The sequence below is a fragment of the Megalobrama amblycephala genome, linkage group LG18 (assembly GCF_018812025.1).
Source record: "Megalobrama amblycephala isolate DHTTF-2021 linkage group LG18, ASM1881202v1, whole genome shotgun sequence".
In the NCBI taxonomy this organism is placed as follows: Eukaryota; Metazoa; Chordata; class Actinopteri; order Cypriniformes; family Xenocyprididae; genus Megalobrama; species Megalobrama amblycephala.
Genome location: NC_063061.1, coordinates 39,569,377 through 39,590,212, shown reverse-complemented (window position 1 = coordinate 39,590,212; position 20,836 = coordinate 39,569,377). Strand labels below are relative to the sequence as shown.

At 35.0% G+C, this 20,836-nt stretch overlaps 1 protein-coding gene across 2 annotated transcripts; it reads right to left on the bottom strand.

Moving 5' to 3' along the window:
- Window positions 1–222: 222 nt before the first annotated feature.
- Window positions 223–19,456, bottom strand: LOC125252420 (uncharacterized protein KIAA2026-like). Of its 2 annotated transcripts, none has more exons than XM_048165700.1 (10): window positions 19,129–19,456; window positions 17,445–18,107; window positions 11,685–11,885; window positions 9,946–10,703; window positions 8,227–8,799; window positions 8,038–8,114; window positions 6,492–6,584; window positions 6,081–6,196; window positions 5,452–5,636; window positions 223–3,875 (listed from the first exon to the last, which is right to left on the bottom strand). In XM_048165700.1, the coding sequence occupies exons 2-10, from the start codon at window positions 17,993–17,995 to the stop codon at window positions 712–714; spliced, it is 5,718 nt and encodes a 1,905-aa protein (XP_048021657.1). In that variant the 5' UTR covers window positions 17,996–18,107; window positions 19,129–19,456; the 3' UTR covers window positions 223–711. The 2 variants fall into 2 exon arrangements, with proteins under 2 accessions (XP_048021657.1, XP_048021656.1); XM_048165699.1 differs by having other exon boundaries at window positions 8,038–8,117; window positions 19,129–19,455.
- Between the last annotated feature and the right edge of the window lie 1,380 nt (window positions 19,457–20,836).

The window sequence follows — 20,836 nt, the reverse complement described above, 5'->3', positions numbered from 1 at the left end:
TAACTAAATCATAAAAAAAATATTTGATGAATAAAAACACTTGCTGAATATATACAGTGAACATGCAAGTGGGCTGTTGAATTATTGAGATATTAGCTTAAAATCTCCAGGGGGCTTCAAGAAAATTTAGTTCAAATAGATTCATAAGATAAAAAAAGTCTGGGAATCTCTGATCTAATATGTTTAACGAACTCAAAAGACAGACACAATACACCACTATAGTTACTTCAGTCATAAATATGCCAAGTTTATTGTCATGTATATAGAGGAAACACAAAACCAAACAGTTATCAGATAATGTCTGATACCTATGCCTGAATGTACTACTTTGCCAGACATACTCTTAAATAGACCGAAGACTGTTCTACAGAACAATATTAATCATTTAATGGAAAATGCTACAAAAACATTCAAACCTTTGCATACAAATGGAGTAGAAAAGAGTCAGCCAAACAAATACTGTTATGTACATTACTGGCCAGTTGAAATCTCCAAATTTCTCTTTTATTTACAAATCTAAGGACCAATTTCACCTCAATATGTATGGTAAAAGAGCAAAATGCACAAAAAATTAATTCAGTTTAGCCTCCAACATTTGGAGAAATGGAACCGAAGGAAGCCCGCACAATCCAACTTGTTCTCAACAAAGCCCAAAACAATGAACAGTGGATCATCCTCTATTATCACAATGGAAAACAACAGATTAGGTCTTCAGTGATTAGGTCTCTCCAGGGTATCTGGTTTTCTCAGTGGATCATTTGTGTTTAAAGTAGGTACAGTAACACTACTTGAGGAGGAACTAACCACTTGGGCGGCCATTGGCTTTGCCAACACTTGTATGCTTGAGGCTTGAACTATATTTAAAATAGCCCCATCTGGGCTCAACAGCAGTTTACTAGGGCTGGGAATCGTGTTTTGTCCTTGTAGTGGTTGGGGTAAAATAGCAGGCTTTCCGATTGTCCCAGGTTGCACAGCTCTGATGGGTGGACAAGGGGTCATTATAACTGTGTTCATAGACGGAGGTACACTTGCAATAGGAGTGGCTGGACTTGCGTTGGTTGGACCACCGATTGGTGGAACCATTGCAACTGGAAGTTTCTGCATCCGTGATATCGTGCTGCTCATGGGTGGAACGGTTACCATTGGTGTATGCCGTGCGATTGCAGTTTTCATTGGGGGCACGGCCGGGACCACTTGGTTTAGGGATGGTCTTCCTTGCAAGATCATCGGAGAAGTTGTGCTTAGTAAACCCCCTTGAGGAGCAGAGGTTTCTTTGGGACAGCCGGCCATACCGTGTGATGGTGTAACTGAGACGTCGGAGGTTTGAAAGATCGGAAGTCTCACAATATCTGATGATACACCAGGACGAAAAGCTGAGAGAGTAGTGGAACCAGACACATTCAGTGGAGTTCTTGTGCCTAGTTGTTGATGGACTCGATCAGAAGGTGAGGGTAGCCTGACTGGTGTTACCAATCTCATACCTTGCACAACTGAAGGAACGGTGTGAGGAGTTGAACTGTTTGGACCTCGCAATCCTCCAGGACAAGAGTTGATGAGCAGAACATGGCTGCCAGGTCCAAGGCCTTGAGAAGGTACAACAAATCTGGTGTTGTTGATCAGGAGCTGAGTTCCAGGTGCAAGTGGGGCAGTGGTGTTGATCACAATTTTTTCCTGGACACTCTTGGCGGTAGAGGTCGGAGGACGAAGCCCAGAGGTCATGACCACTGGAGGAGTTGAAGCGTAGCTCAATGCAAGAGGACTGGAGACTCCAGAAGAGGTTGTTTTAATCAGTGACCGTGAAGTGCAAAAGGATGTGATTATTGGTGTCTTGTTAGTGGTCACATTAACTGGTAACGTAGTGTTTTTGGTTATTAGGCCTCCTGAATAAGAGGAAGATATAGTCGAGCTGCCTGTCGTTAACTCTGGTTTACAGTGAAGAGCTTTTAACATTGAAATCGATGAAGGTACTTCCGGTTTTACAACTGACAAAAGTGCGGAAGAAGCCATGTGGCCGGTGCCTAGCGTTGAAAATGTGAGCGTTTTGCCATCAGGAGTCCCAGGAACTTTCAGAGAGCTTCCTGTATTCCCTGACGGACTTCTGCTTGCAACCAAACAGCTTTTTTGGCCAATCTGCAGCCCACTTGAAGTTGACGTCGCAGGTACTCTGGAGACAATCACAGAGGCTTCGGTTGCTGATGGCATATTCTTGTTTGTACCGAGTATTCTTGACATTAACCCTGGGACACCGATGCTCTGGATGTTACCAGAAGAAGTGCAGGATAAAGTTGTCCCCAACTTGGGAACGACCTTCATCGCTGGTGTACTAGTAGAAGAAATGTTGACCTCTGAAGCAGACGCCTCTTTTGGAATGGTAAGTGCTGAGTTGCTTATGAACATGACCCGTGATCCTGGTAAAGTACAGGTTGCTGAAGTAGTAGTGGTGACCTTTGTTGTTGGCGAAGGGATATTTGGTGAAGGCGAGACAAGGAAAACCTTTTGGAAAGCAGATTGCTCTGGAGTTCTGCTTCCTGGTAGAGGCCTCTTTTGTGGGTGTTTCTGCTGAAAGCCTTGGATGTCTTTTGCAGTTATAAGGACGCTTTCACTGTCTTTGCTTGTGGCCAGGAGTGCGGATTTGCCAGGGATTGTTGTTTTGGCTGAAGTGCCATCATTGCTAATTTGATTCAGGGTTGAAGATGCGTCAGTTCCTGCCACAAAAGTAGATGAGCTGACCGGAACGACATCCGTGACTCTAGGTAAAGATTTAGCAGCGAGGGTGGCCGAAACACCTTGTGTAGTGGACGTGGAAGACTTTGATACCAGAAAGGCTTGCAGTTGCGGTGAGATGGTAAAAACCGGACTGGCTGGCAAAGCCCCCGTTCCACTCTCTGACGTCTGCACCTTGACCACCCCTGTGTTTCCTCCTCTCGTAGTGACAAGGATGGACTGCGAGTCTCTAATGCACACTGTCCTGAGCTCCTGTTTAGCATCAGGTTTGGTCGAACTGGCTGATTTGTTCACGACCACAGTAGTCTTTTTAGGTGCAGAACCTCCACAAGCGCTCCTTAAATTGGGTGTAACTACAGCAGATGGTGTTCTGGCAGTGCTGGTGTCTTTCAATGGTGCCACCTGCTGGACAGGAACCTTGTTTTCCGGTATGGTGAAGCCTGAAGCATTGGACAAGTACGTTGTGGTCTTAGGGAGAGATGCAGAGGTCTTGGCTGCCTTATTCTCAGCACTTTGAATCAGTAGATTTGAAGGCAGTATAACAACTTGTTGCATTATATTCCCCCCTGATTTCTGATCTGATACTGGCTGCGCTGAAAACTTTACACAAGTGCTTCCTTTCCTGAGAAGCCCCACGCCGCCTGCCGTCTTGTACACCACCTGTTCAGTGCTTTCGGTTGTGGATGTTGTAGTTGGTGTTTCTGTAGAGACAGGTTCAGTTTGTGGACAGGTAGTTGATAATCGGACAGGCGGCAGAGTTACAGAAGTCTTATTATGATCCCGCAGAATCTGAGCCATCACTGCAGCCTTAGGATGACTTATTAAGGTCACTTTGTTTCCAACACTCTTGGCCAGAAGTGCCTGGATGGGTTTGCAAGAACCCTGAAAGCTACTCAAAGGCTCAGGCAACGCTGATGCTCGTGGGATCACTGTTGCTTGTTCCCTGGATACAACTTCCTTAAATTCAGAGGTCAAAGAGCTCTCTTGGTCTATTTTTCCTCTTTTGCATGGACTCAGTTCATCACTGATTGCACCGCTTTGGCGGCGTTTTGAACTGCGTGTGAAGGGTCCAGACTCTGACGAATGCATGACAATCTCAGGTCTGTCAACTAGGCATCTTGACTCATGATTTCCTAGCTGATTTACATTCTCTGCAAAAAGAAAGGGCAATCATGCATCAGTCTAAACAAATATCACATGTACACTGCCCTCCAAAAGTTTGGAAACGCCCTAGAAAAGTGGGGTTTTGGACAATATTGGCATGAATCCTTTTTAATTTGTGATAATTTTGCACTGATAAGGGACAACACAAACTATGAAAACATATTTTATTACATTAATTTTCGATTCCTCAAAATATCCACCATTAGCAGCTATCTGACCTAAACTGGGTTCTGATTGGTTCATTGTATTCTAAACTTAATTGGCAATCAATTGTTGAAGCTATTAAGGTGTGCTGACCCAAAAATCTTTTACAAACCTGGGCCAAGTTTAAACCAGTAACCAGCATCACAGCTGGCAAAGGGGCATGTCTGACTTTGACATGAACATATTGCCATTATTATGTAATCAAAATGAAAATTATTATTGCTGGTCTTCAATGATAATGTCAAGTTACTGTAATGTATTTGCACCAAAAAATAAGGATTTATCCACATTTTGCCAGGGGTGTTTCCAAACTTTTGGAGGGCAGTGTATACCACAAAACAACAGTGTAAAATATAGGGATGCCCTCGACTAAACATTTTTCTAGTCGGCTAGTAGTTCATTTAAGCGATTAGTCGACTGATCGCACATATAAATCATAATAATAAGCATTTAATTGCATATATATAATACTATTTCGCGCTCAAGCGCACATAAAGCTTGCCACAGTGAAAAGTAATAATTATGAATGTGTCATGAAAAAGCAGCAAGGAGACTGTCTTAACTTTTTAATAATTTATTGATAATGATTTCTGTGTTTTCGACTGCAGAGATTAAAAATTAAGATCTCCTCAGTAGTGGATGCACTATATGCACGTTTCATACTGATTACATAATCTGAGAATATTTGTTTTCCACTTGGATTGGATGACAATCGCTTGACATTTTAAGCTTTCTATAGATATATTTCTCATACGAGTTTCGGCTCATTTTTCAGTCCGCAGAGACTTTTGTTTGTTTTCTTAATTTTACAAAAGGCACGTTTTCTTGTTGTTGTGAACTTACACAAATACAAGTAGACAGTTTTGAATGACGTATTACTCTTATCTGTATGCCCAAAAATTACAAAGTATTTTACGTTGTTTCCGTTGTATGCAAGTGATCGCGCCGGCGCCTTTATGTCTCGCGCGCTATACTTCAGCTTCCAGACTCCGCACAAACACTTGGATAAGCGCCTAATAGTGCACATCTAACTGACTGACTAATAAAGTCACCTAAGCCTCTTCTAGTCAACTAATGATTAGTCGCATATTAGGGGGCGGCTCTAGTATAATGGAAAACTGAAGAAGTGAGAGTGCTGCTCCAACAACTAAAGAAACACTTCCTTGTAATAAATCAGGGCACTTTCTCTCACCACTTTCAAAATTAGTTTCATATTGTTTGGTTAGTTTTGCATAAGCAAATATATCAGTCCTTTAGGGCTTGTATTGTTTTTTTTTATTCTGTCTTTGCATTTTGCATTGCATTCTGCTACACAAAGTCTATGCAATTGTTAAAATGAACCTCCTTTAAATGGCTCACCTGTTGCCTCAGAAGTTCTGTCCATTTTGACTTCACCATCTTCCAGTTCCCTTGCCGTCTCTGCGGACAACGACCCATCTTTGCACACAACTTCCCCAGTATCCGTTGTATCCATCTGCTCCCTGATAAAGTTGTCATATTCAGGGTGTTTTTTGAAATCGTCACACTCCTTTTTCAAGCGTGCTCTGTTGAGGCAAGGACAGAGATGAATTCACAAAGCTCTACCAAGAAAACATCGCCTCAAGGTAGAAAAAGAAAGGAAAACGTGCAGTGAGGTGTATCAGTTGCTGCGCATTACAACGGAAAGCTCTTTCTTGGATGCAATTCAAAATCACCTCCCAGATCACTTGAGACAACCTTTCTTTGATCAAAAACAAGACTGAAATGCAGAAGTCTGAAAAACCACAATGTCAAGATTCACACACGGTAGCAGTGGCTCAGAGAAAAGGGGAAAAATACTATTGCACAGATTCAAGATTTCCCATCTATATTAAGCATAAACATGTGGGTCCACATTGCTGTTTCACGGTCAAATTTCACTTTCAAACTTTCACTTTTTAAACAATGAATCATATTTACTGCAGATAGAAAAGGATGAAAACTCTGCAAATAAGTATGTTCGTGTTTACCTGTTCCTCTGGAAGGCCTTGACTAGTTTGGGTTCCCATGGTAACAGCTCCTTTAGCAGCCTTATTAGTGTGATGTGTAACTCTTTCACAGCGGCTCTTTTGTGTGGCCGTCGTCCCTGAAATAAGGCACAAAAACACACATCACCCTGTGTTTATAAGTCAAACTAACTCTGTTGCTATATTAAACATTGGATTTGGGTTACAAGTTAGTCCACATGGAAAAAATTATTTCACATTAAAATGCAGTTTTGCTTTGATAAAATAATTTACACACAGTTCAGGATATACATTAAACGTATTGATAATGACTAATCAAACCAAAGGTGTGTGTGAGTGTGTGTGTGTGTGTGTGTGTGTGTGTGTGTGTGTGTTTGAGTGTGTATGAGTGTGTGTGTTCCCTCTCTTACTAACAGATCTCTTTTTGCCGCCGTCGTCCAGTTGATCTAGTTGATCTTCTGTTTTACTGATCAGGACTCTGAGATCATCCAGACTGGAGCAGATCAACTACAGGACGCAAATAAGATGATGAATAGGAATGAGCAATGAGAGATGGGATAGAAGACACTATTATACACTGCCTTTCAAAAGTTTGGGGTCTGTAAGATTTTTTAATAGGGCTGGGTAAAAAAAATATAGATTTCTCGATTTTAATTGATTTTCATTTTTATGAACCGATATTGATTCTTAAATCCCAAGAATCGATTAGTCTAGTCTGTTTTCAGTTGATGAATGAGCAGAATATGTAGCGCCTCCCATCCAATAAATCACAGTAATCTTTGTTACTTTTGATATGAAGCAAAGTCAAATGAGATTTCAAATGACGTCCATCTTATTATGAGATTCAAAAAATAAATACCGTTTTGGCGCTGTTTAATGTGGCGTGACAGATCGCTTTAGCGCCTCAGTTAAAGAGAAGCATGTGATCATCCTCTCCTCCGCTTTAATACCAGTTACAGTGGGAAATTGGAGTAGAAATATGATTATGTAATTCTAAACTTTATTTATAAAAAAAACATCATTGAGTGTAATTTAAATGTTTGTATATAAATAAGTTCATTTAACCTTCAATATTATTATAGTAATACCAGCTGACTCTCATGTGTAGTTTACAGCATTCGTTGAAAGATTTTTCCTCTAGAAAATTATCCAAAAAAAAAATCAATATCGAATCGAAATCGTAATCGAAAGCATGTGAATAGTAATTGAATCATATTGTGAAAATTGTGTCAATACCGAGCTCTATTTTTAATGTTTTTGAAAGAGTCTCTTCTGATCATCAAGGTTGCATTTATTTGATCAAAAATACAATAAAAATATTTAAATATTATTGCAAAGTAAAATATCTGTTTACTATGTGAATATATAGTAAAGTGTAATTTATTCCTGTGATCAAAGCTGTATTTTCAGCATCATTACTCCAGTCTTCAGTGTCACATGATCCTTCAGAAATCATTCTGATATGATGATTTGAAACATTTCTGATTATTATCAGTGTTGAAAACAGTCATAAGTTTGTGGAAACTGTGATATAATTTTATTTTTCAGGAACGAAAGTTCAGCATTTATTTACAACAGAATATTTTGTAACATTATAAATGTCTTTATTGTCAATTTAATGCATCCTTGATCAATAAAAGTATTAATTTCTTTGTTAAAAACGTTTGAATGATAAGTGTATATGTGCATGTTTAAATGCATAATTTAGACATTGTAATAAATTCTACCAAATCCTCAACAGAATATCTGCTGCCCTCTAGTGGACAGAGTTGAATGTGTGAAAACATGAAATGACACCAAGATCACTTTTTAAGTTTATCATGGAGACTCGGAGTAAAGCAAGAACAGATTTAAAGACTGATTCTTTTATGGGTTACACTTTATTTTGGTCATTTAGCAGACGTCTTTATCCGTTAGAGCGAAATAATTTGCAGTGTAAGTAATGAACACGTCAGCTGACCTGAAATGAGGGTCCTGCCGGAAGCAGAGCAGATCCTGCTGGTCTCCTCACCGACATCTTCCCATCAAACCTGTTTCCTGCTGAGGGAGAAACACAACATGACCTACATTAACAACACAAACTATTGCTTTAAATGTGGTTATAAAGGTTCATGTTGACTCTAATCATAGACTAGTGTTCATTATTCACCCAGCCTGCGTCGTTTCCTCTTGTCTTTCCTCTTCATGGCTGTGGCGGCTCTCTGCAGGCTGCTTTTGGCCGTTCGTTTCTTCAAGCTCAGTTTGCTCGTCCTGGTTTTCTTCATCCCAAGCTTTCGCTCTTTCTTCTTCTTCTTCTGGGCGTTGTCTCGGCGCAGGCGGGTGATTCCCGGCAGGATGGGTTCAGTCCAGAGACGTGGCGACTCCTGCGACGCTCCACAGCAGTCCGCACAGGGACTTTGGTCCTCACTGGTCATGTGATTCACATCTTTTTTAGGACTTCTGTGAGTGTTCAGAGCAGGTGAAACGCCCTTATAGCAGCTCTCTCCCACTCGGAAGCACGGCTCGCTGTCCGATTCATCCTCTTCCTCTTCTTTTAACCGCCCTTCCTCTGTGAACTTCCCTCGCATGCTTCCAGAGTCCAGAGAATCTTCTCTGCACCACGAGAGGACGCTGGAGGAACACTTCTGATCCGGATCCTCCCGGTCGGCGAGCAAATCTTCCTTCAGGCTCCATGTGTTCAGATCCGTCCTGCTGGAGCTCTCGTCCTCCTCCTTCATGCCATCTACAGACAGACGCAGATCATTCTCAGGCTTCAGGCTCCAATAAGTAATGCATCAATAAAATAATAAAATAAAATCATTTTTAAACTATGTATTATGTGTACTTCATTTATTGTTATTGCTTTTATTTTTATTATTTTATTAATACATAAATTCAAAAATTCAAAAATAAAAATAAGTTATTTTATTCATAACTAATTTATTTAATTATTTTATTAATACTTTAATTTATAATTAAATAATAAATAAAGAGTAAATAAAATAAATATTTTTTTGAAAAATTAAAGTATAAACGAAAGAAATAGTAAAAAATAAAATCAATAAAGCATATATAAAAAATTAAAAGCAACAATAAATGAAGTAAAAATTAAATAATTAAATGATAATAAATAATAATAAGAGAAGTATCAATAAAATACAATTTTTTTTAAATTATTTATTTATTTTATTTATAATTCACTTATTGATTTTATTTAATTATTTATTTTATTTATACTTCACTTATTGTCATTGCTTTTATTTTTATTTTATTGATACTTCACGTATTTTTCATTTTAGTTTTAATTATTTATTTTATTTATAATTCAATATTGTAATAAACTGTAAATAAAATTAATATTTTTAAAGTACAAATAAAATAAATATTTAAAATTAAAATCAATAATACATAATGAAGTATAAAAAATTATAGGATATACATTAAACGTCAACTATAGTCAACTATAATAAATTAAATATAAATACAATAAATAATTTAAAATAGAAGTGTGAATAAAATCAATTAAAAAATGTATAATGTATAAATAAAATAAATAATTAAATAAAATCGATCATAATAAAAAATGAAGTGTTAATAAATAATTAAAAATAAAATCTGTGACAATAAATCAAATGTAAATTAAATAAAAATGTAAAAAATGAATAAATAAATAAAATGAAAAAATAGAAATAATAATAAATAAAGTGATAAATAATTAAAAATAAAATCAGTGATAATAAATGACGTGTACAGTTAAAAAAAAAAAAGAATAATGTATAAATAAAATGAATAATAAATTAGGTGTAAATTAAATAAAAATGAACAATAAAAAATGAAGTTCAGATAAATAATTTAAAATAAATAAATAAATAATCACACTAAAACTCACATGTTTCCACCTTGACCTCTGACCCCTCCAGTTCCTCCTCAGATCTCTGGACGTGGAACAGCGGAAGAGGAAACTCCATCTCGACGCACGGACTCTGGCAGTAGATCCTCAAGTCGGCGCCGCAGAAGTGCGGAAAGTGTATGTATGCGTTCTCCTGTCCGTCGTAGCCCAGGATGGACTCGCGGCACTCGTGGATGGGCTGCCCGAGGACCGCGTCCTGCACGTCCTTCTGCGTCTCGTACACGTGATCGCACAGTCCCTTGAGGAGCCACACGCGCTGGTTGAACGGCAGCAGGTGGAAGGGCGTCTCCTCCAGCGGACTCGCCTCTCCGAGCGTCCAGAAGAACTGATGGCAAAGTCCCAGGAGCTCGGCACGCGCCGTCTGGTCTTCCGCCCTCCCGACGGCCCGGTACCAGCCCTGAACCCTCCGCCGCAGCTCCGCCTCCCACTTCCTGTAGGGCAGCGGCGGGCGGCGGTGGACGTTCGCTCTCTTTTGCGGGTGGCAGAGGAGAGACGTCATGACCTTGGCCAGGAAAGAACTACAGCGCGGCATCAGCAAGCAGCGCTCCAGCTCGTAGAAGACGATCTCGGGGAGGTTCAGCGCCGCCTGCGCCAGACACAGGAAGTGGCCGATGGCGGGAAGCTCCCACATGGTCCGGACCGGCCACGGTTCCGCCAGAGCAAGCAAGGAGCGCTCCCACTCCTCCAGCTCCTTCACTGATGCCTCTTCTGCCTCTTTACGCTCCAGCTCCCGCTGCCTAGATGTCAAAGGTCAAAGGTTAAACATGCAAACGTAAGAGATTTCGGAGTTCTGTGCTGCAGAAACACAAAATACACTCACAAACTCAAAGATCTTCACTGCAAACGGACAAAATAAAAGTGTGGTTTAACTTGAAGAAATGATGACAGAAATATAATACCAAATATATCGTTGTATTTTGAGGAACATATACATAAACTATTGCATAATTAATGTAATAATAATAATAATAATAATAATAATTTGAAGTTTTATTACTTTAGTTTAATTAATTCATCAATGAAATAGAATCCAGAAAAAAAATAAAATGGAAAACTAGAATTTGGGAAAAAATAAAGTGGAATTGGGGGAATTGTTTATATATATATATATATATATATATATATTTTTTTTTTTTTTTTTGTGCGTGTGTGTGTGTGTGTGTGTGTTATTGTTAACATTATAATAAAATATTGCACTATTGAAGTTTATTAATTCAGTTTATTAGACAAGATTTTGATAACAAATTTAGATTTTGAGTAACAAATTATTTAAACCGTTACAATGTAATCCAGAATAGATTAAAATGGAAAACATAGAATTTGAGAAAAAATAAAGCAACATTTTGGTTAAAATTATATATATATATCATAGGGCCTTGTTTTTGTTAACATTATAATAAAATATTACACTGTTGAAATTTTATTAATTCAGTTTATTAGACAAGATTTTTGATAAATTATTTAGATTTTCATTAACAATATTATTTCAATGTAACCCAGAGAAAAATAATGGAAACAGCAGAATTTGAGAAAAAATAAAGCAAAATCTGGGAGGAAAAAAAAAAAAAAATTTTTGTGCCGTGTTATTGTTAAACTTCCAATAAAATATTATGGCTTAACTATATTAATTCAGCTGATTAGACGTGCTTTCTGGTGATTAAAACTCCATTAAATAATAAAACAGAATCCTGAAAGAGTAGAAGTGTTTTCAGCTTCACCTCTTCTCGTCTTTGGCTCGCTGCAGCTCCTCCAGTCTCAGCGCCTGCACCATGATGGACTCGCTGCCGCCCACTGTAATGGTCGCCAGGTTTCGTGGCACCAATCGCCGCCTGGACGACGTGCCGACCGGCGCTTTCTCATCCTCCGTGCCGAAACGACCTCTGGAGGTCACAGCTAGGGTGGTTTTCTCCCTCAGCGTCCTGATGCGGGAAAGAAATCAAGAGTGAATCTCAAAGATTTTGTGCAGAACAGTCTGAACAGATTCATAAAATGAGTCTCATCTGAACAGGATAAGAGAGAGACAATCTTGTGTTCTACGTGATTCATTTTTGAATGACTAGAAATATTAGTAATATTGCAGAATTACTGTAGTACTCGGTCAGATGACATGCACATGCTCTACTTCCATGTTTTCATTTTGATGGTTTTTGCTCGTCTGAGTAATTCTTTGCCAATGTAAATCCTGTCAACTGGATTTATCAAACATCAGGAAACACTTAACATGTATTTTACTGTATCATATTGTACTGTGTTGTTTAATGTAAATTGTATTGTTTTATTCAACATCACATGCTACAAACATTACGACATTCAGCAGAACATGTTTGCATGAAGCACAAGTAGAGCCAATTTCGCTTAATAAATTGTTCATAATACATTAACTTATGCAAGAATAGATTCATTAAAAAGCAAAAAATTATGAATGGCACATCATCTCCAACAGGTGCAGGATCAAAATAAAAGATATGAAGACAGAAAAATCAGCAGACTATTAAACTATTCCCTTTATTTCAATCAATAAACAAATATATCTATTGATTGAAACACTGCAATTTTATTTTTGCAAATAAAGGGAATAGTTTAACAGAAAAGATTAACTATTTACACTGAAATTAATTCTGGATGCAACAATGTGCATAAGAATATAACAGTTTCTGACATATTTACATTAGAAATTCTAAAGTAAATGTTTCAAAAATTGTTACATTCTTACTTCATTCTTACTTAAATTCTAATGTAAATAGTCATTGTTACACTGTTATGTAAATTCTAGGGGTGTGACGAGATCTCGCGAGACTAAAGTGTGACGAGATTTCTCGTCGAGGCGAAAAGTAGTCTCGTGATATTGCCATGACAGAGTGGTTAAGATGATTAGGAAAGAATATGCCACCGCTACGTTTACATTATGCCTCCACTGTTGTTTTGCTTTGTATTTAAATAAAAAACATTTAATTCAGTTGGATAACGGTCGACGCCACTCCATATTTACAGAGTACGTGCGATCGTGAAAGTGAAAGTAAACGCGAGCGCGCATTCAAACGCGATTTCAATACCCGCATTTTGAAAGCGGCTCCCTGATGAATGCAAATCTCTCTCAATATGAAAGCTATTTTAGGCTGGGCAGTGTAGTTGTAGTTGTGTAGTTCAGAATATTTTTTCTAGTCAAGTATTTCGCCATTGAGGATTTCTTAAAAATAGTGTGTAAAAATCGTGTCTCGTCTCGTGAACTCAATCTCGAGTCTCGTCTCGTCTCGTGAGATACCGGTCTCATCACACCCCTAGTAAATTCTAATATAAATGTCAGAAATTGTTGTATTCTTATGTAAAAATTCTGAAGTAAATGTGTCAGAAATTGTTACAATTTTATGTAGAAATACAAAAAGTAAATGCAGCAGAAATTATTACATTCTTATGTAGAAACCTTCAAATGCGTCAGAAATTGTTATATTCTTACAAATAAATTCTATGTAAATGTGTCAGAAATTGTTACATTATGTAGAAATTCTAAAGTAAATGCGTCATAAATTGTTACATTTTTATGAAGAAATTCTGTCAATGTGTCAGAAATTATTACATTCTTAAGTAAAAAAATCCTAAAGTAAACGTGTCAGAAATTGTTACATTGTTATGTAGAAATTCTAAAGTAAATGCGTCAGAAATTGTTACACTATTATGTAGAAATTCTACGTAAATGTGTCAGAAATTGTTACATTTTTACGAAGAAATTCTATGTAAATGTGTCAGAAATTGTTACACTTATGTAGAAATTCTAAAGTAAATGCGTCAAAAATTGTTACACTTGTGTAGAAATTCTAAAGTAAATGCATCAGAAATTGTTACACTTATGTAGAAATTCTAAAGTAAATGCGTCAGAAATTGTTACATTCTTAAGTAGAAATCCTAAAGTAAACGTTTCAGAAATTGTTACATTGTTATGTAGAAATTCTAAAGTAAATGCGGCAGAAATTGTTACATTGTTATGTAGAAATTCTAAAGTAAATGCATCAGAAATTGTTACACTATTATGTAGAAATTCTAAAGTAAATGCATCAGAAATTGTTACACTATTATGTTGAAATTCTATGTAAATGTGTCAGAAATTGTTACATTTTTACGAAGAAATTCTATGTAAATGTGTCAGAAATTGTTACACTTATGTAGAAATTCTAAAGTAAATGCGTCAAAAATTGTTACACTTGTGTAGAAATTCTAAAGTAAATGCAGAAGAAATTGTTACATTCTTAAGTAGAAATCCTAAAGTAAACGTTTCAGAAATTGTTACATTCTTATGTAGAAATTCTAAAGTAAATGCGGCAGAAATTGTTACATTGTTATGTAGAAATTCTAAAGTAAATGCATCAGAAATTGTTACATTGTTATGTAGAAATTCTAAAGTAAATGCATCAGAAATTGTTACACTATTATGTAGAAATTCTAAAGTAAATGCGGCAGAAATTGTTACACTATTATGTAGAAATTCTAAAGTAAACGTGTCAGAAATTGTTACATTGTTATGTAGAAATTCTAAAGTAAATGCATCAGAAATTGTTACACTATTATGTAGAAATTCAAAAGTAAATGCGGCAGAAATTGTTACATTGTTATGTAGAAATTCTAAAGTAAATGCATCAGAAATTGTTACACTATTATGTAGAAATTCTAAAGTAAATGCAGCAGAAATTGTTACACTATTATGTAGAAATCCTAAAGTAAACGTGTCAGAAATTGTTACAATGTTATGTTAAATTCTAAAGTAAATGAGTAAAATTGTTACTTGTTATGTAAAATTCTAAAGTAAATGCGGCAGAAATTGTTACACTATTATGTAGAAATTCTAAAGTAAATGCGGCAGAAATTGTTACACTATTATGTAGAAATCCTAAAGTAAACGTGTCAGAAATTGTTACAATGTTATGTTGAAATTCTAAAGTAAATGCAGCAGAAATTGTTACATTGTTATGTAGAAATTCTAAAGTAAATGCGGAAGAAATTGTTACATTGTTATGTAGAAATTCTAAAGTAAATGCAGAAGAAATTGTTACATTATGTAGAAATTCTAAAGTAAACGTGTCAGAAATGTTACATTATTATGTAGAAATTCTAAAGTAAATGCAGCAGAAATTGTTACACTATTATGTAGAAATTCTAAAGTAAACACGTCAGAAATTGTTACACTATTATGTATAAATTCTAAAGTAAATGCGTCAGAAATTGTTACACTATTATGAAGAAATTCTATGTTAATGTGTCAGAAATTGTTACATTCTTAAGTAGAAATCCTAAAATAAACGTGTCAGAAATTGTTACATTGTTATGTAGAAATTCTAAAGTAAATGCGTCAGAAATTGTTACACTATTATGTAGAAATTCTAAAGTAAATGCGTCAAAAATTGTTACACTTGTGTAGAAATTCTAAAGTAAATGCGTCAGAAATTGTTACATTCTTAAGTAGAAATCCTAAAGTAAACGTTTCAGAAATTGTTACATTCTTATGTAGAAATTCTAAAGTAAATGCGGCAGAAATTGTTACATTGTTATGTAGAAATTCTAAAGTAAATGCATCAGAAATTGTTACATTGTTATGTAGAAATTCTAAAGTAAATGCATCAGAAATTGTTACACTATTATGTAGAAATTCTAAAGTAAATGCGGCAGAAATTGTTACACTATTATGTAGAAATTCTAAAGTAAACGTGTCAGAAATTGTTACATTGTTATGTAGAAATTCTAAAGTAAATGCATCAGAAATTGTTACACTATTATGTAGAAATTCAAAGTAAATGCGGCAGAAATTGTTACATTGTTATGTAGAAATTCTAAAGTAAATGCATCAGAAATTGTTACACTATTATGTAGAAATTCTAAAGTAAATGCAGCAGAAATTGTTACACTATTATGTAGAAATCCTAAAGTAAACGTGTCAGAAATTGTTACAATGTTATGTTGAAATTCTAAAGTAAATGCAGCAGAAATTGTTACATTGTTATGTAGAAATTCTAAAGTAAATGCGGAAGAAATTGTTACATTGTTATGTAGAAATTCTAAAGTAAATGCAGAAGAAATTGTTACATTATGTAGAAATTCTAAAGTAAACGTGTCAGAAATTGTTACATTGTTATGTAGAAATTCTAAAGTAAATGCAGAAGAAATTGTTACATTATGTAGAAATTCTAAAATAAACGTGTCAGAAATTGTTACATTGTTATGTAGAAATTCTAAAGTAAATGCGTCAGAAATTGTTACACTATTATGTAGAAATTCTAAAGTAAACGTGTCAGAAATTGTTACACTATTATGTAGAAATTCTAAAGTAAATGCAGCAGAAATTGTTACACTATTATGTAGAAATCCTAAAGTAAACGTGTCAGAAATTGTTACAATGTTATGTTGAAATTCTAAAGTAAATGCAGCAGAAATTGTTACATTGTTATGTAGAAATTCTAAAGTAAATGCGGAAGAAATTGTTACATTGTTATGTAGAAATTCTAAAGTAAATGCAGAAGAAATTGTTACATTATGTAGAAATTCTAAAGTAAACGTGTCAGAAATTGTTACATTATTATGTAGAAATTCTAAAGTAAATGCAGCAGAAATTGTTACACTATTATGTAGAAATTCTAAAGTAAACACGTCAGAAATTGTTACACTATTATGTATAAATTCTAAAGTAAATGTGTCAGAAATTGTTACACTATTATGAAGAAATTCTATGTTAATGTGTCAGAAATTGTTACATTCTTAAGTAGAAATCCTAAAATAAACGTGTCAGAAATTGTTACATTGTTATGTAGAAATTCTAAAGTAAATGCGTCAGAAATTGTTACACTATTATGTAGAAATTCTAAAGTAAACGTGTCAGAAATTGTTACATTGTTATGTAGAAATTCTAAAGTAAACGTGTCAGAAATTGTTACATTGTTATGTAGAAATTCTAAAGTAAATGCGTCAGAAATTGTTACACTATTATGTAGAAATTCTAAAGTAAACGTGTCAGAAATTGTTACATTGTTATGTAGAAATTCTAAAGTAAACGTGTCAGAAATTGTTACACTATTATGTAGAAATTCTAAAGTAAATGCGTCAGAAATTGTTACACTATTATGTAGAAATTCTAAAGTAAACGTGTCAGAAATTGTTACATTGTTATGTAGAAATTCTAAAGTAAACGTGTCAGAAATTGTTACATTGTTATGTAGAAATTCTAAAGTAAATGCGTCAGAAATTGTTACACTATTATGTAGAAATTCTAAAGTAAACGTGTCAGAAATTGTTACACTATTATGTAGAAATTCTAAAGTAAATGTGTCAGAAATTGTTACGTTATTATGTACGTTGTTGCATCCAGAATTAATTTCAATGTACATTGTTAATCCATTTTGTTAAACTGATTCTAAGAATGCAGCAGTGAACACAACTTAAACGTAATTAGTTCTTCTTGTGTCACATGAATGAATCTCAACATTGACATTATTTATTACCTGGACAACAGAGTCAACTTTTGTTCCAGAATAATCTCCAGTTTCTGGGCCTGTTTGGAGATCCAGTGATCGACTCCGTGAAAGCGATAACAGTTCTCTAACATCAGTCTGAAATCGGCGACAAATGCAGTGATAGATTCATACTCGCGATTTACAAATTTATCATGCATCTTTCTGAAGCACACCTCAGCATCAGGGGTCTGCGATCCGGGGCCGATGGGATGCCAGAACGGGGCCGTTATGGACTTATGCTTCTCTGAAAGAAAGCTTTGAAATATTCTGTAGGCCTGCTGGATCTCGGGTGCGAGACCGTCTCCGTCGTCCGCCGACCTGCTGTCGTCCTCTGAGGTCACCGTGACCCTGTTCGGATCATCACAGTATGACGTGAGATTCTCAAGCCCCGATTGGTCAGACGAACCGTTGAACTGTAGCGCCGACCCCTCCAGACACCCGGGCTTCAGCGCGCAGGAGGTCAAGGTCAAGCGGTGGTTCAGGTTCATGTCCTGGGCGGCGTGTGACTCGCTCTCGCTCGTGTCCGAATGAAGCTTCATTCTCCTGCCGTGATGCCGAGGGCCTCGCTCACCTGCACAGGTGCCTCCAGCATCATCTGTCAATCAATGTCAATCTGTCATCACATGAAGCCATTGCTGTTCCTGATGGAGACTGTTTGAAGAAAGACATTAAACCATTACAACAGAATCCAAAATATTAATGTTATAAATATTAAATTGAAATTTGATTAATTCAGTTGATTAGACATGCTTTAAGATGATTAGAAAAATAATTAATAATTAATATAATTAATAAAAGAAAATAAAAAAATATTCATAATATTGAAAATATAGAATTTGGGGAAAATAAAAAGGAATTTCGCAAAATAAAAAATAATAATTTTAACAAAATATTAAATAGCTTAAGTTTTAATAATTCAGTTGATTAGACATGCTTTAAGATGATTAGAAAAATAATTAATAATTAATATAATTAATAAAAGAAAATAAAAAATATTTATGATATTGAAAATATAGAATTTGGGGAAAATAAAAAGGAATTTGGGAAATAAAAAATAAATAAAAAATAATAATTTTAACAAAATATTAAATTGCTTAAGTTTTAATAATTCAGTTGATTAAACATGCTTTTTGATGATAAAAAATAATTAATAATTAATACATATTGTATTAATAAAAGAAAATAAAAAAATATTTATAATATTGAAAATATTGAAAATATAAAATTTGGGGAAAATAAAAAGGAATTTAGAGAAGAAAAAAATAAAACATTCCAGATGGCCTTATAAAATGTAAAAAAAAAATATTAAATCGTTTAAGTTTTATTAATTCATGTGATTAAACATGCTTTTTGATTATAAAAACTTCTTAATTATGTAAATAATCGGATTTCGGAAAAAATAAGATTGATTGACACTGTTTAAAGAAAAACGAAACCATTTAATTACACTTCCAGTTTAAATAAGGATTTTATGTAAGTGCTGCATAATAATCATAATCGAATAAATAATAATAATAATTCAAACTGAAGAAAGTCCTTATGCATTTCCATGAATTTCTACAAATCAACAAATCCCCTGAAACTCATTTAAAGTGCATCAAGCAGCTCTAAATTGTGTTCACCTTCCATTCTAGTCATCATATTAATGTTTTATGAGTTTTTACAGCATTACCGGAGCGCTGTCCTGTACTGTCGAGTGAAACATTAAACCGCCCGCAGTAGGCCGCAGCGCCAGCGGCCTCGATTTCACTCTCACACCCGGGAGGGCTCGCCTGAGCCGCGCAGCCGCCGCTCTTTCTCCCGCGGACCGCTGAAGCTCATAGTTCCAGTGTGGCGCGATCTGTCAGGAAAATGACGTTAAACCCCGAAACGCGGCTGTTTTTCGCTGTCACGAGGGAAAATCTGTCAGATTTTCGAGAAACGAGCAGCAGTGAAGCGCGTGTGTGGAGAATGACATGAAAGAGTGAATCACAGAGCGCTGTTTACATGTGAGCGCGCGCGCGCGTCTGTGTGTGCAGAAAAATAAACAAAACTTTATACATGTTAAAGTGCCATGATAGGAATACCTATGATTTAATGCAATGGAAAATGAAAAGAATAAAATATAATTATTTTCATTTGCTCAAGGCTGGAAACATGATCTGGTGAATATTCCAGAATATTCCAGTATTACTATTATTTGACATAAAACACTTCATTCTGTCCTACTCTCTCCCCTCAAGACATTATAATGTTAGAGAAAATCAACTATATGTTCTCTATAAAATTCCTCCACACACAGGTGTTTTCATGTGTTATTGATGATGAAGGTTCAGATTCCAGATTCCAGAAAATCAAATTAGAGCAGGAAAAACAGGAATCTTCAGGAGAATCTTACTAAAACCAGGACCAGGTTATAAAAAAAAATATATTGTTATAAATATTCAATTGAAATTGTATTAATTCAGTTGATTAGACATGCTTTTAGATGATTAAAATATAATTAAATAATTAATAAAAGAAAATCCAGAAAATAGAAATACTGAAAATATAGAATTTGGGAAAAATAAAAAAGGAAAAAATAAAACAGATTTCATATTGCCCTATTAATTCCATTATTTCATATTTCACCCTAAAATGGAAAGGATTAAAGAAATTTATAAAGCCTTTATATTTTGACATATTTTGTTATTTATTTCTGAAATTATGATATGCCTGATTATATATATATATATATATATATATATATATATATATATATATATATATATATATATATATATATATATATATAATGATAATTAAGCATGTCAAATCAAAATATTTGTTTTATATTGATTTTGGGGTGAAATGTGATCTGAATGTCTTTTATAGCAAACTGCATTAAAATAGGCTGCAGGAAAGGAAAAAGATACGAAAAGGTAATTAAAAGACAAAATAATAAATCTATAAGAAAGATAAGATTATGATATTTGTTTTTAAGATTTTACAGTATGGGAAATCACACAAAGACTTCACATCTGGACAAAAGTTACATATTCTTTCTCATAAACAAAAAAGGCATGGTTATTCCCGGAAAAATAAAAAATATATCTTTAAGATTTTATACAAAGAGATAACTTGACGTCATCAAATGTAATGCATGCAATGTTCTCAGTCAACACTAGATGTCTCCAGTGTTCAAGACGCACTACATACTACATAGTGCACTGAATGTATGGCTTCTGCTCTTTAACAGTGACAGTCACGTGACCCCAGTTATAATTTCAGAAATGAACTTATTTAGAATCTACTTTTGTGTAAAACTGTCTCAATTGAGTCATGAGAAACAAAAGCGTGGTATGTTTGTTTCCTAGTATCTGTTTGGTTACAAACATTCTTCCAAATATCTTCTTTTGTGT

Excerpts from the sequence above, each read along its gene's own strand:
- LOC125252420 (XM_048165699.1), bottom strand. The coding sequence starts at position 17,995 with ATGAAGCTTCATTCGGACACGAGCGAGAGCGAGTCACACGCCGCCCAG. Across the intron at positions 10,704-11,684 it reads CGAGCCAAAGACGAGAAGAG|GCAGCGGGAGCTGGAGCGTA; the intron begins GTGAAGCTGAAA and ends TTTGACATCTAG. Across the intron at positions 6,197-6,491 it reads ACGGCGGCAAAAAGAGATCT|GGACGACGGCCACACAAAAG; the intron begins GTTAGTAAGAGA and ends GCCTTATTTCAG.